General features: G+C 50.8%; 1 protein-coding gene across 4 annotated transcripts in view; it reads right to left on the bottom strand.

Moving 5' to 3' along the window:
- Positions 1-227: 227 nt before the first annotated feature.
- The window catches only part of Kcnip3 (potassium voltage-gated channel interacting protein 3), a 71,304-nt gene continuing 55,765 nt past the window's right edge, over positions 228-15,766 (bottom strand). For 2 of the 4 annotated variants that reach the window (XM_038330463.1, XM_038330464.1), the window contains exons 3-9: positions 7,919-8,043; positions 7,411-7,480; positions 7,100-7,170; positions 2,476-2,583; positions 1,991-2,095; positions 1,286-1,348; positions 228-463 (exon numbers count right to left, since the gene is read on the bottom strand). In XM_038330463.1, coding sequence (XP_038186391.1) covers positions 416-463; positions 1,286-1,348; positions 1,991-2,095; positions 2,476-2,583; positions 7,100-7,170; positions 7,411-7,480; positions 7,919-8,043 — 590 coding nt within the window. In that variant the 3' untranslated portion in view covers positions 228-415. The remainder of the gene's footprint in view (positions 464-1,285; positions 1,349-1,990; positions 2,096-2,475; positions 2,584-7,099; positions 7,171-7,410; positions 7,481-7,918; positions 8,044-15,766) is intronic. The other 2 variants (XM_038330461.1, XM_038330462.1) reach the window with 1 other exon arrangement.

The following is a 15,766-nucleotide window of genomic DNA, read 5'->3' as shown; positions in this document are numbered from 1 at the left end:
ATGGGTCCATGGCAGGGAGTAGCCTGGTCTCCCAAGTGGTAGAAAGGACACAAGGGACCCCCAGAGGCAGTCCCATTTATTGACCTGGGAAGAAATGGGAGTACCTTCTGGCTGCCACCTCCTCTGCCAAGTCAGAGGAACCGTGTGTGTGTGTGTGTGTGTGTGTGTGTGTGTGTGTGTGATAGAGAGAGAGAGAGAAAGAGAGAGAGAGAGAGACAGACAGAGAGACAGAGACAGAGACAGAGACAGAGACAGAGAGAGAAAGACTGTGTCTGTGTCTGTCTTGGGAGTAAACTGCTCAGTTTTTGCAAATATATTAGAAAACTGTTTCTCATAGAGGCTGCTTGTATGAGGCAGGATTGAGGCTTCTCCAGGCTGAGAAGCAATGACCACTCAGGGTCCCCTCCCATGTGTCCTAGATGACATTCTCAAACAGCTGCATGGAGTTCATGATGTTCTCATCCTGTATGAAGAAATGAGAGGCTGGTCAGGAGCTGGGGGCAAGGCAGTGGTATTCTCCAATCCTGACTAACTGCTGATTCCTGTCAGGGACTATGCCTCACTTGGCAGATGGGGTACCGAGGGCCAGAGAAATGGGGAGTAGCTGGTCCCAGAGCCCAAGTGGCAAGGTGCAGCCTGTCATCCCTAGGGATGGACTGCAGGGCCTGGTCATGGCTGCTGCACAAAAATCTCCTAGCTGCAAGTCAGGTCAGGGACCAGGGTTGATCGAGAGGCAGGAGGCAGTGGTGTGCGTTTCCTGTCTCCACGGACTCTGAGAGGAGGGCCAGCAGCAGAGCCAAGAAAGCTCTGGCTGCCTTTCCCTTGGTGTGATTCTGTCTGGGGGGCTAATCGCCCCTCTGCTGACCCCACACTTGCTCTCTGATTGGAGATAACATGGGAAATGCAGAGAGAGGGTCTGGGAGTCAGGACTGGTAGAGGAGGGAGAGGCAAGTTCAGGGGACAAAAGGTGATGGACTTAGGAAAGATGGAAGATTCCCAGAAAGTGGGGAAGTGGGGCCTGAGGGCAGCTAATGCCATCCTCCATGTGCCCTGGCAGGAACAGGATCCTGTGTGTGAGGAGGTAGGGAGGGGAATACAGAGAAACAGAGAGAAAGACATGCACACACACACACACACACACACACACAGAGAGAGAGAGAGAGAGAGAGAGAGAGAGAGAGACAGAGAGAGAGAGAGAGAGAGAGAGAGAGAGAGAGAGAGAGAGAGAGAGAGAGAGAGAGAGAGACCACAGAGGACTCCAAACCCAGAACCAGATGCCACCTACCTTCTGACAGGTCTCCAGAAACTCGTCAATGGTCACCACTCCATCCTGGTTCCTGTCCATTTTCTGCAACCCAAGTCATGCCCAGGGTAAGCATGTCTCCTTTAGGGCCTTCCCCTATTCCATCCTGAGTACACTGTTGGAGCTGGTGTGGGGCCTTCTTCCAATTCAACTGGTCCCTCCATTTCCCATCTTTTCCAGCCAACCTTACTCTAAGTGTCTCCTCAGGTGGCCTGCTGAGGGGGCTCTTTGCTGGCTCACCTTAGTTTAGTGTCCCAGAATTCCCTCTGTGCCTATATATAACCCCTCAACTTTGGGACAAAAGCCAGCACTTTAGAGGCACAGAATGACGCAATTAAAATGGAACCATTGGTTCCTTTCGCGCCTCCAGAATGGGGGCAACTTCAGCACTACTCGGGTAGGGTGGGAGGAGGGGAGCTTGCTTCAGATATGTCCCAAAAGGCACTAAAACACTGGTCCCTGTGTGGGTGCCAGCTGCCTCTACACGCAGGTGCTCAGAACACTTCATTTTCCAGATGAAGTTCATTGGGACAGGGCCTGGGTTTCATTCATTCTCCCAAAGGACTCCGGCAATCAGCTGGGGCTGGGAGCCCAGCTGCATTTCTTCAGGCATTGGCTGAAGGCTCAGCAAGGATAAGAGGCTCACTAGTGTTGCCCCACCCCCATCAGAGGTCAGGGCTCACACACCTGGAAGAACCTCTCCACATGCTCCAGGGGTGCATCCTCCCGCAGGATGGGGTAGGTGTGGCGGCCCATCATGTCGTAGATGGATTTCATGATGGCCAGCATCTCCTGGAAGACAGAGGGCTGCATGAGCTGCTTCCGCTGCAGGGACACCTGGGGGTTTGAATGTTACCTCCAAGGGACAAGCCACCACCAGGGCAGTGGTGAGGGAGTCTGCGGTGCCTGGGAGCTACAGAGAGTGAGCTGGCCCCTCCTATCCAATGACTGCCAAGAGAAACTGGAGATAGACTTTTATGTACCTGTCTCCAAGACAAGAAGCTATAGTGACTATTTCAGATTAAAAATGTTTGGGCCAAACCAGACCACCTGTGGGACTGTGTGGCAAGGTCACTAGGCAGGGCTGAGAATCACCAAGTTAGCGACGTCAGGAGAAAAGGGAAGCCAGGAGCTCGGGAGAGTAGGGACAGGCATGTCTGCCAACCCAGTACCTCTTTGGTGATGTAACCATCCTTGTTAATGTCATAGAGATTGAAGGCCCACTTGAGCTTCTCGTGGACCGTCCCTCGGAGCAGGATGGAGAGCCCAACCACAAAGTCCTGTAGAGGAGAGGGAGGGTGAAGAACAGTAGCCATGGCTGGGGCTCCCTTCTAGCCCACCAGGTGACTCCCATTGGAGTCGCACTCCCTCAAATGAGGGTCTTCCACAGTCGAGGGGCAGATATGTCCATCAGGTGGTCAGTGTGTGAGTGTGTGTGCATGTGTGCAAGGTGGTCTGTCCTTCTGTGTGTGAGCACATGCATAACCGTGCCTGTGTACCCCGCGGCGGTGTGTGTGTGTGCGCGTGTGCGTGCTCACAGTTGTCACTACCGAGTCCAGTAGAGATCCAGCTGTTAGTTTGGTGTCCTGTGCTCATTTCCTGCCTTTCTGCTGTCTGGGTGATCCTTCAGCCCAGGAGAGAGTTCTATGTTAGTCCACTCAGCATCTACAAGTCAAAGGTCCTCAGACACTTTCGGTTTAACAAGCTCAAACTAGCAGGCTGCTGTCCCCTGTGGGCTGTGACAGTGGACATGACAAGATGCGACTGCTCACACAGCTGCGTATGGATTCCAGCTGGAAGACACGAGAAGCAAGCCCTCTTCCCCTCCCCACCACAGGGTCTTCTTGGGCTATTTGAAAGGAAGGCCTGTCCTGGGCAACTGCCTACGGAGGGTGCAGAGGGACAGGGTACAGCTTCAAAGGACTCAGCCCCTACTCCCAGGTTAGACTTCCTGGCCACAAGGAAGCCCATACAACAACAAGAAGAGACCAAGGGAAACAGAACAGCGATTTGTAAGGAACAGAACATTCTAGAAGGGAAAAAAAAAACCTGATGAAAATAAGGAGATGCAGAGGTTAGAAACCTGGTATGCCTTACAATAAAAACAGGACACTGTTTATAAAAAAGGAAAGGGGAACAATTGAAGATTAAGACCAGAAAGAGCTCGCTGGTTGGTAGGGGTCAAAAACGACAAAAGAAGGTTTGGGAGAGCAAGTGGGGTCTTCCAAGAAGTGGACACACACACACACACACACACACACACACACACACACGGGGGGGGGGGAGGGGACAATACCAGGACAGAAACTCCAGGCAGAACCAGAGAAAATGCAGCAAAGTGAGTCAGAGAAATTGGGAAAGATTTCCCCAAAGACAAAGCTAAGTTCCCAGGCCCCACCCCCATCCCGAGACTGGCACAGTGTGTGAGAGCAACTACAGTTGAACCCCACGGCACAAGTCCTGGTGAGACTCAGAAAAACTGGCTGCCAAGAGAGGGTTTCCAGAGAGAAACACAAAGCCAACTGGGAGAAACCAATCAATATCAATCATCCATCCATCCATCCATCCATCCATCCATCCATCCGTCATCCTTGTCAATAAGGCCCCACACACCTGATCAGAATCATCTGGTGGGGCTGTTGAACAGTCCCTGGGGCACTGAAGCCTGAGAAACAACCTTCCTGGAAGTTCTAGTTCGTGCAGCAGGTGAAAGGAGGAAGGGTAAAGGTATTTCCGTATATCCAGTGGCTCAAAAGTCACTTCCCACACACTCTTTCCAAGAAGCTGCTGGAAGACGCGCCCTTGAAAAGAGAGCAAAGCCAGGAAGAAGTTAAGAGATTCCCCAGTCTGGGGGACTTGGCCCCCGGGGAAAGAGGAAGTGGGCACAAGGGGACCTGACGGAGCTGGGGGTCCCTCAGTCACTTTACAGTCTGAATCCTTCAGTCAGTTGTTGAGGGGATGGGAAACGTGTGTGCTCGGGGAGGCTGAAGACACCACACCTGAACAGGACAGCCCAGGAGAGCCAAGGAAACACGTTATAAGGAGATTGCCCTGTCAGTGTACTGGTCTTGGAAGTCATGAATAAAAATCTCAAAGGAGAAGCAAGGTGCTATTTCTTATACTTTTAGGCTGAGAAATGATCACTAAAGTGTGGGTGTGGTTTACCCAAGCAAGGAAGATTCAAAGTCATCCCTGAAGCCATGACAATCCAGCCCCACCCCACCACCCACCCCACAGACTTTCCCAGTGGGAGGATGAGGGGTGTGGTGTCTACTTGAGTGCAATCTTCTCAAGTAGACCACTAGGGGGCACTAGCACCCTCCTCTGTTTTGGAAACCTGTGTTTAGCCACACAGCCCGCTCTAGCGGAGCACTGACTGTCGCTGCAAGGCCACCAAAGGGACCGCCCATTTGTCAAGCAGCATATTTTCAAGTGTGTCCACCACCAGCCTTAACTCCAGGCTCAAAGGTGTGAGCCCCAAAGCAGCACCCAGGTTACATGCAGGTTTCTAAGATCCCAGAGGTGAACACGAAGAAGCTGGTAAGAACTAAGGGTGATTTTGTCGGACTGCAGGCCAACCTGAGATGACAGTTCACACCATATTAGGGAGGCCAACTTGGTCAGTAACATGGAAGCCATGATGGGGTTGGGGTTGGGAGTACATTACAAAGAAGTGGCCACACTCTCTAGACACGTGACAGCTTCACTTTCCAAATGAGCAGCTTGTCCAACGCCATTTTCAAGTTGGCCACCCAGAGGCCATAGTTACTGAAGTGTTTGGGAAGCTCTGTGCTTTCCTGATAAGACACACTCGCTGAATCAGAAAGGGCTTTTGTGGCATGGACTGTTAAGGTACATCCATGCTCAACACTGTCCACAGCAGGTGGAAGGCGGGAAGGACCTGGGGCCACATCATCTCGGTTCGGATGGGGTTCGTTAGTTTTACTGTTTTTTTGTTGCTGCTGTCATTTTGTCAAGGATGAGAAGTTCTAATATATTCCCGCCCCCCCCCCCCCGAAGGTTCTGAGGTGTTGAGTTGGGTTGAGAGTCTGCCAGAGTGCCCTCCTCCCACCTGAGAGGACCATTCTAGACTCCGGGGATCCTGGCCGGTGGTACACGGAGGACGGAGGATGGAGCAGTGGAGATATGTGCCCCTCCCTTCCTTCAGAAAGCTTCCCAGAGTAGAACGCCACAACCAGGAAGTTCCTCAGGGGACTGAAGCTGGAGGGATTCATTTCACTCACAGAAAGGTATGCAGAAGACCAGAAGACATCAGTGCTGGAGAGAAGGTGCCCGGCCCCATCCCAGGCACTGACATCCTGCTTCCCAGACACATCACCTGCCCCAAGATCCCTCTCTGTGCCACACAGGAAGGTTCCACAGGGACAGTAAGTGATGGTCACAGGAAAGGGTAGGCACCATGACCTTCCTCGTCTATGGACACACACAGAGGGGTCCTGGGAAGCTGACTGAAGGGCTCATTGATGAGTAGGAAAAGCTCTCCCACATGGTTGTGGCTGGGTACCTCTCCAAGAGGCTCTGTGGCCTCAGGCGGGAACCCCAGGAACTGGCCACAGAGGAAGGCTGGGGAGCCACACCTTCCCTGCTAGCTCCCTGTTCTCATTGTGTGGTCTATGTGCACGGACTCTGGTGTTTCAGGTGTTAATGAAAAGCAGTGGTAACAGCCCTGTGCATGTACAGGGATGATGGGCCTTCTGTCAGGGCGGGGGGCTGTGGTCACAGAGCTGAACCCAGGCTCCCAGGCCCATCCAGTGTAGCTCTGTGGCTGGTGCTGTGTAAAAATAACCCAGTGGCATTATTGACGAGTTATTATTACCCCAGCCTGGCTGTCCATGGCCTTTCTGAGCTGTGCGCTTGCTAGACCGCTTTCCTGCTGGCCGCCCTTGGCCTTGGAAGCCAAGCTGGGGCACTTATCGATCAGGCTAGCTCTCAGTGAGGTCCTCTCTGAAGAGGTTTCAGCTTTTTCTCTTGTAGCTATTTTTAGGGACCTGGGCTCCACAAATGGGGCCTGTCTCAAATGACTGCATGTGGCCAGGCCTGGGAGGAACCCATGCTACCACTGCTCACGGGGAGCCCAGGCTGTCTGGGTTGACGTGGGGGGTTCTGGCTTCTCTTTCCCCACTCTGAGCAATACTGGCCATCACTCATGGTGTCTTGCTGGAAAGACAACCTGGAGGCTTCAAGCCCACTCAACATGTTGTTCTCTGGATGTTTCTGACATTTTTGCTTAGCAATAAGATCAGGGAACAATGGAACCCCACTAACCTTGACCCATTTGAGAGCTAGGTATGGCAGCTCATGGCTCTACTCCTGGCATTCTGGGGGGGAGTAGAGGAGGATTATGAGTTTGAGGCCAGACTGGATGATACAGAGAGACCTGGTCTCAAAGAAACAAAGATGAGGGCTGGTGAGATGTTAAAGGTACTTGCTACCAAGCCTGACAACATGAGTTCAATCCCCAGGGCCCATATGATAGAGAAAACTGACTCCTGCAAACTGTCCACTAACCTCACACACTTACCACGGCATGTGCCCCTCCCCAAAATACATGATAAATTAATTTTTAAAAATCCTTGACCTCTTTTTAAAATATAGATTTGTGTTGGGTCACTGCTAGCTGAGGGTGTATTGGCAGCTTCCCTGGCTGGCTAGCTGAGTTGGATGCAAATTCACAGAACGGAAGAGAAAGCTAGCCAACTGTCAGGAGTCCCCTTGTGTTCTGAGGGGACCACTCCGGAGACCTCAGGGCAGGATATACAGGTAAGCGGGACCTACCTCAAAGTGGATGGCCCCGTTCCCGTCAGCATCGAAGGCATTGAAGAGGAAGTGTGCGTAGGTGGTGGCATCTGGAGGGAGAGAGGGCAAGGCTGGGGTGGGTTATCGGCAACTCTGTTCTGATCTCACACGGTCCTGTCTGGGGCTCAGGCCCAGTGAGGGCTCCTCTCTGATAGGTCAGAAGCAGCATCAGGCCCTCCATAAAGGAAGAGGTGGCTAAGAAGGTGGGAATGGTCATAAAGCCCCCTCCCCAGAGAAGGGGTGCAATCAGGGCTTGGAAGTAGTGGGGAGGGGGCTGGCCGTGAACTTACCTCCTTGAGGGAAGAACTGTGAGTAAATGAGTTTGAAGGTCTCTTCATCCACCAGGCCCGTGGGACACTCCTGCAGTGAGAAGCCATACCTCTCAGTGGCCTTGGCCACTCCTGGCTGAATGCCTGACTCCACAGGGCTGACCTCTCTCCACCCTCTGGGAGGATGAGGTGCCCACTATCTGAGGCACAGCTGTGCCCCTCTGAGCCCTGGGCAGGCAGAAGGCACAGTAGACAGGGTTGTGGAGGCTGTTCCCTTCATGCTGATGCTGTCCCAATTGGTACAGCATTGGAGGCCCTCACAGAAGAGCATGGTGGCCTTCACAATATCCATTCTGAACCCCACAATAGCTCTTCTATAAAATATGAGCCTGAAAAGAACCCCATTTCCTGGGTAGGAGACAGAAGATGGAGAGATAGAGTCTCTCTCTCTCTCTCTCTCTCTCTCTCTCTCTCTCTCTCTCTCTCTCTCTCTCGACTTTAATGGGGACTGGGGACACGGGGCACTCACATTCTTGAAGCCTCGGTAAAGGGACTGCAGCTCCTTCTTGGTGAACTTGGTTAGGGCCTGCAGCTGGTCCAAGCCCTCTGGCTGGTGGCGCACCGTGGACAACTCCAGTTCACTGTCACTGCTGTCTGAAGGAGGACACAGACCCAGCAGGGAGAGAGACATGTGGTGTGGGCAGGAACTAGGACACAGGCAGAAGGAGAGGGTGGAGGGACTCTCCTTGTGTGACTACCCTGTACGGCCCTGCCGGCTGTGCACGGCACAGAGGGAGGGGCCGTGACGGAGTTGTGCCTTTTGGCTGTTCTAAGCCTCTGTTCCTCCACAGTGCAGCTCCTCTCTTCCTGAGCATACCCACTCCTCAGCCACATGGGGGAGGGAGGAGGGAGGGAGACACGAGAGAAAGATCTCACAGCAAAGATACTACTTTCAGACGGTCTCTTCCATGCAGCCCCCCTTGATCTCATCAGGAATGGGAAGGCACCCATCTTGGTCCACCCCAGCCTGATAAGCTTGCTGTGTAGCTGGGTAAAGGCAAGGTCATTATTTCCATTTCTGTTAAAACAAACAAACAAACAAACAAAACAAAACAGCACACCAGAATGTGTGTCAGGGTGGCCCTGAGGTAGAACAAGACTTCTGGTGATCTTTCCTAATTATCTGATTCCCCCCCCCCCACACACACACCCATACGTTTTCTTGGGAGTGGCATGCATCTTGTTCACAAAATAAAGTAAAAGCTCTGGACAAGAGAACTGCAACTGGCTGCCCCTTTGTGGGTGACATGCTTCATCTTCTGCTGGCACAGGTATAGAAGATCCTTTATACCACAATCATGTCTCTACCAAGGTTGGCCAGAGACTGTACAACCTGCCTGCTGGGCCTCGGGGCAGCCTGTACACACAGGGCAGCCTGCAGACGGGGCAGCCTGCACACACAGGGCAGCCTGCACACATGGGGCAGCCTGCATACCCGGGGCAGCCTGCATACACAGGGCAGCCTGCACATGGGGCAGCCTGCACACACGGGACAGCCTGCACACACGGGGCAGCCTGCAGACACGGGGCAGCCTGTATACATGGGGCAGCCTGCAGATGGGGCAGCCTGCAGATGGGGCAGCCTGCACACACGGGGCAGCCTGCATACCCAGGGCAGCCTGCACACACGGGACAGCCTGCACATGGAGCAGCCTGCACACACGGGGCAGCCTGCACATGGGGCAGCCTGCACACACTGGGCAGCCTGCACACACGGGGCAGCCTGCACACACGGGGCAGCCTGCACACACGGGGCAGCCTGCACACACGGGGCAGCCTGCACATGGGGCAGTCTGCACACACGGGGCAGCCTGCACACACGGGGCAGCCTGCACACACGGGGCAGCCTGCACACATGGGGCAGCCTGCAGACGGGGCAGCCTGGCCTCAGAAGCACCTAATGTTTCCCTGGCCAACCACGCACCCTGGCTCCTAGGTGAAGACGTTCCCTCTCCCATCTCTCATGTCTCTGTGCTTCTGTTTCATCGAGAGCAGCGGTTCTCAAACTTCCTAATGCTGTGACCCTTGAACACAGTTCCTCACATTGTGGTGACCCCCAACCATAAAATTATTTTGTTGATACTTTATAACTGTAATTTTACTACTGTTATGAATCATAATGTAAATATTTGTTTTCTGATGGTCTTAGGTGACCCCAGTGGAAGGGTTGTTCCACCCACTGAAGGGGTCATAACTCATAGGCTGAGAACCACTGATTTAGAGGCTGCACCCAAGGGGAAATTCCCCAAAGTGCTTTCCAGACCATCTCCCTGTATGTTCTCCCTCCTGCTCCACACTGTGGTGCCCTGTCCCTGGTTAAGGTGAACCCTCCCATGTGGGCAGTGGGTCCCAGGACTCAAGCCTGAGCTCCTTCTCCATCTCTTCTTCATGTCTTTTCCCTTCTCTCTGGTCATTCCCATCTTCATATGGATATACTGGGCTTTAAACTGTCTTGTGATACTGAACTTGAACGCAGCACCTTACACAGGCTTGGTGAGCGCTCTCCCACTAATCTGTACCCAAGCCCTAGACAAACCATCAAATCTGGCTACCTATCAAATGAAGCCTTGGCAAGTCACATGTGAGCCTGCAATGCCACTCTGGTTGGTGTCCCATGAGGATCTGTTGCTAGATAGGGTCACCTGTACAAGGAAGCTCCCAGCAACAGTGAGGGTTTTGTGTGTTTCATTGTTTTTAAACAGATGGGGAGCCAGAGACATCTCTGTTTATCATAGCAGGACGGGCAGACAGATGTGGAGGGCGCAGCCTAGGGAGGAACCTCCAGTGTGAGCTGCAGAGAGCAGCCCGGAAGCTGGAAGGAGGGCTTGCCTTCTTTAAGGGGGAGGCTTTTTAAATTTTTATAAAAATGCCCAGTAACATGCTTTCTCCAGAAATGATACTCGGAGATGAGAGCCCAGGCTGGTGAGACTAAGACAGGAGAGGAAGGGTAAGAAAATCAGGAATTTTTTGATGAGAAGATCATTTCATCCTGAAGATGGAATAATACAAAATATACTACATCACTTAAACATAGCTGTTAAATATCTGAAGCAAAGTAAATAAGTAAATAAAAAAAATCAGAACTACCGGGAGGAACAATTACGGCACAGCCACATTTGAAAATATAAACATTCTTTTTCAGCAACTGGCACACACAGATATAAAAGATTCAGAAACCACTATCAACCAATTTGATCTAATTAATATTTATACAACACTATACAGAGATTGTAGAATATACTTCCTTTTCAAAAGCCTGCTCTGCGGTTGCCAGGGTATACCAGATGCTGGTACGCATAAAACGGATCTGACCATGGTGGTAATAAGTTAAAATTCAAGTAAATGTTTAGAAAAATCTTAGTGTTTGAAAATGAAACAATACACTTGTAATGAGCCCACAGGTTGGAGAAGGAAAATTACAAGGTGAAGTTTGATCTGAGAGATAGTGAAGACACAGACTGTCAAGATCTGCTGAGTGCGGGAAAAGTTGTGTCCAGAGAGAATGTCATAGCCTTTAAGTTCTTCTGTCAGGCCAGGCATGGTGGCACATGTCTTTAATCCCAGCACTTGGGAGGCAGAGGCAGGTAGACCTCTGTGAGTTCAAAGCCAGCCTGGGCTATAAAGCAAGTTCTAGGACAGCTAAGACTGCTAAACAGAGAAATCCTATCTTTAAAAACAAAGGAGGAGGAGGAGGAAGAAGAAAGAAGATGGGTACCCGGGTACAGTGACCCATGATTGTAATCCCAGCACTCAGGAGACTGAGGCAGGAGGCTTGCCATGAATTCCAGGCCATTCTGGGTTACAGAGTAAAACTCTGCCTCAAAAAAGTCAAAAGAAGATGGTAGGTTCAAGACTAGCCTGGTCTACAAGGTGAGTTCCAGGACAGGCAAGGCATCACAGAAAATCCCATTTCAAAACAAACAAACAAAAAGGTGGGTTGAAAAGCAAAGATACAGGCTTTTAGATCTAAGCCTTTCAGGATCCGGGGAGAGCACCTCAGCTGGAGCAGTCTTGCTGTAAAAGCAAGAGGACCCAGCTCCAGATGTGTGGGGCCAATGAGGTGGCTCCATGGGCACAGGTCCTTGTAAGCAAGTCTGATGACCTAAGTGTGGCTCCCAGGAACCCAGATATAAGGTCAGACATGTACAACATTCTTCTGTAATTCTAATACTCCTATGGTGAGGTGGGGGTGGAGAGCGAAGAACTGCCTGGAAGCTATGAAGTTGTGTAGCATCCTGAAGGACTCCCACACACTGTCCCCTGACCTCTACAGAGGCACCGTGGCATGTGTACTCCCAAGAACACACATACACACACACACACACACACACACACAGCATAACAAAATAGTTCACAAATCCAAGGTAAATAGAAAAAAGACCGTAAATAAAAACATAAATAGCAGTTGAGTTGCACCAAGCATGGTGACTCATAGCCTACAATCCCAACACTCAGGAGCCTGCTGCAGGAGGATAGTCCCCAGACTATCAGACTAGGCTACAGTTCCAGACCCTGTCTCAAAACAAACAATAACAACGACAAAACAACAGCAGATAATAATATGATAGAGAAAAATAAGAGTAGAGATCAAGAAACAATGAAACAAATCAATAGAGAGAAAAACCAATAAAGCCACGATGAAATCCAGTAGGGAGTAATAGGCTTGGAGAACTTATTTCTAGTGCATACATCTGGTAAGGACTCATGTCCAGGACATGTAACGAACTTCTGTAAGCCAACACTAATAGAACTGATAACTCCACCTTCTCGGAGAGAAGACATACAAATGATCAGCACAAGAGCTGCCTTCAGCATCAACCTAGCTCTCAAAGAAATGCCAATGAGCCGATGTAAATGGCAAATCATCCAGTCCTCTTTGGTGCCCATGAGATGGATTCACTGAATGCTGGTGAGGGTGGGGATCTCCCAGGAGCTCTGCTCTGTTGCGGTGGGCGTAACATCGTGTACACAATGGACCACTGCTTGGCAGACTTATGGCCACAATCACATGGGACAAATGGGGATGCACAAAGTCTACAGGAAGACTTGGGCAAGGCTATTTAAGGAAGCCTTGTTTTTTTTTTTTTTTTTTTTCCTCGAGACAGGGTTTCCCTGTAGTTTCTAGAGCCTGTCCTGGAACTAGCTCTTGTAGACCAGGCTGGCCTCGAACTCAGAGATCCGCCTGCCTCTGCCTCCCGAGTGCTGGGATTAAAGGCGTGCGCCACCACCACCCGGCGTTAAGCCTTGTTCTTATTAGTGTTTCCAGCGGCAAAACTGAAAGTCATCCCATCAGTAAAAACATGGAAGTGTGGCCTATTTATTATAAAAGAACAACATTCTCTATTAAAAACAAACAAGGATCCATTCATATAGAGCAACACAAAGCCATCTCAAAATGTTAAACTGACACAGCTTTTTCTCAATCCCACATTTAGTAACATCACTCTGTATGGGGCTGCAGGCCTCAGTTTAAGCCAGTTTGCTCTAGACCAGCCTGATGACCTAAGTTTGGCTCCCGGGAACCCAATCTGTAGGTCAGACATCCTGCATATCAGATATTTACATTACAATTCACAGCAGTAGCAAAGTTATAGTGAAGTGGCTAGGAAACAACCATGAGGAACTGTACTAAACGGTCACAGCACTAGGGTGGTTGAGAACCACTGCTCTAGACCTAAGGAAAAGCAAACCCAGATGCACGCGGACAAAGCCTCAAACTAAGTGTGTGAAGATCAAACAGGTCTGGGACTATCTGCCATGTGCCTGTGCACTGTGTGGGCCATGTGTGTGCAGGTGCCCACAGAGGCTAGAATAGAGCCCAGATTCCCTGGAGATAAAGTCACAGGTGGTTGTGAAAGGAAGGGGAAGAGGGAGGAGAGGGAGGGGGAGGGAGAGAAGAGGGAGGGAGAGAGAGAGAGATAATAAATTTTTAAATGGCAAAGCTGGGCATGGGGGGGGGGGGGGAGACAGTGTGCAGGCTGAGGTAGAACGGTTGTGAAGGCCAGCCAGGGAGACAGAGTCTGTGAGACTGGGTCCAGAGAAACCAACAACAGGGGACAAAGTCCCTGTACCTGTCCCTGCCCCTTTTAAGGTCAAACAAACAGGTCTCAAAGGGCCACCGGTGATCCTCACACCCTGATCAACACAGAAATCTTGGTCTCAAAACCTTGTAACAGCAACATTAGGAGGGAAGTCGAGCTGCCTTTCGCTCTGGAGGACAGACGCAAAATCTTGAGGCAATGTTTGCTAGCTGTGCTCAGTGGTTTTTTTGAAATTTTTTTTAGCGTATGATAATTAAGATCTGGGTGATTAGAAGAAGGGAAAATCATACGAAAATATTACTGATAACCAAATGTGGTGGTGTGCGTTTGTGATCCTGGCACTTGGGAGGCAGAGAGCAGGGGAGCAGGAGCTCAGGCCAGCCTCAACTACAGAGCAAGTCCAGGCCAACCTGAACTACGTCAGCCCCTGCTGAGAGAACCGAGGAGGTTGAGGTGGAAGAGAAGAGGAGGAGGAAGAGGGGGAGGAGGAGATGAGTTCATGAAAGATCAATAGCAGCTTTCTGCAACAGTAATAGCCATCAGGAAAATGCACTAAAAATAACAGGTAACACCACGCAGGCAATACAACTAAGCAACCGAATTAGTAAGGGAAACTCGGAGAACCTCTACAGACAGATACACGACCATGCTGCACAGGGCCACGTGATAGTAACATAATACTACAAAGATGGATAATACTGCAAACATCATTTCTTCTTAAAGTCATATATATGCATAGTCAATGCAATCCCAATAAAAAATCCAGGGTGGGGTTCTGGGAAGATGGGTCGGTTGGTAAAGTGACTGCTGTGCCCCCAGTACCTACATAAAAACACAAGTCAGGTGGCTCATGCATGAAATCCCCGTGCTGGAAGGTGGAGACAGTGGGATTCCTGGGACTCCCTGTCCAGCCAGTCTAGCCTACTTGTCTGCTAAGAAACCCTATCTCAAAAACAAGGTGGCTGATGCATGAGGAGTAACATCTGAGGCTGACCATGCAAATGTATACACACACACATACGCACATGAACACATACACACACGTATGCAAGCACACACATGCACACACCCACACATGTACACACACATGCATACATGTGCATATGCGCACACACTCATGCACACATGCATGCATGCACGCACGCACGCGTTCGCGCGTGCGCGTGCGCGTGCACACACACACACACACACACACACACAAAACCCACTCCCATGCCTTGGTTGACTCCTTCCCAACCACCATTTTCTAGTTAGGCTGACCCCCCCATCCCCCACCCTCATCTGGGACTTCACCTCTGACATCTCTCTCCCCTCCCTCTCTCCACTCAGCTATACTGTCCCATAAAACCTACCAGGTATCCTATTCCCCACTGGGCCTCTGCTCATATCTCAGTTGCCTTCTCAGAGGGAACAATAGCATCGTTATCTACCCCCATCCTGGTCTTACTCCCCGGGTTGGCTGTAACTTGTTGACATATGCCGATTTCTGCTTTCTGTGTATGGACTGAATGCTCCACCCAAGCAGTTACATTCTATGTGGCCAGATTTGGAGACAGGGTGTGCTGGAGGTCATTGTTGTGGTTCGGATGAGTGTTCCCCAAAGGTTTGGTCATAACAAGAGATGTCAAGAATGAAGCAGTCCCTAGCCACTGAATGGGTAGGGGAAGGAGAGTCTTGGGTGTAGGGTTACTCAGAAGGACAAGAGAACAAGCAGGTAGCTAAATGGCTTTTGTGTCATTTGCACTCTAGTGTCCCCCCACATTGCTCACCAATGCACCCACTGATGAGCAGAGCACAAGGACAGCTGAATCCTCTACCTCTGCCCAGCAGCCCCACTAAGACTCAAGGATCTCCCCGTCTCTGTCCCAGCACTGGGACTCATAGCTTCATGGGTTAGGGGACTGAATTCGGGTCCTCATGTTTTCAGGACAAATATTTTACCAATTTCCCAAAAGAAACTTTCCTTGATGTTTTAAAAAGTTTGGAGTCGCACAACGCCTGAAACATTGCAGGCTGGGCTCTTTTGAAAAGCTCGTTTAGAAGTTCTAGACATGAATGCAGCTACTGATGTGCCTAAAGATTGCTCCTCCTCTGGTCTAAACTTGTCCTCTTAGACCGAGCACACAGGAGAGACACATTGTAAGGGAGGAAGGGGACACCTGCCTGGCCAGCCAGGTCAGTCTAATCAATGCTGGTGACCAACAGGGTAGCAGATGCTGCAGCCAAATCACCCTCAGATTCAAGCTGGGTTTTCTTACCAGTGTATAAACAGCACA

The sequence above is a fragment of the Arvicola amphibius genome, chromosome 5 (genome assembly GCF_903992535.2).
Source record: "Arvicola amphibius chromosome 5, mArvAmp1.2, whole genome shotgun sequence".
Taxonomy (NCBI): Eukaryota; Metazoa; Chordata; class Mammalia; order Rodentia; family Cricetidae; genus Arvicola; species Arvicola amphibius.
This window is presented reverse-complemented; position numbering and strand designations above follow the sequence as displayed.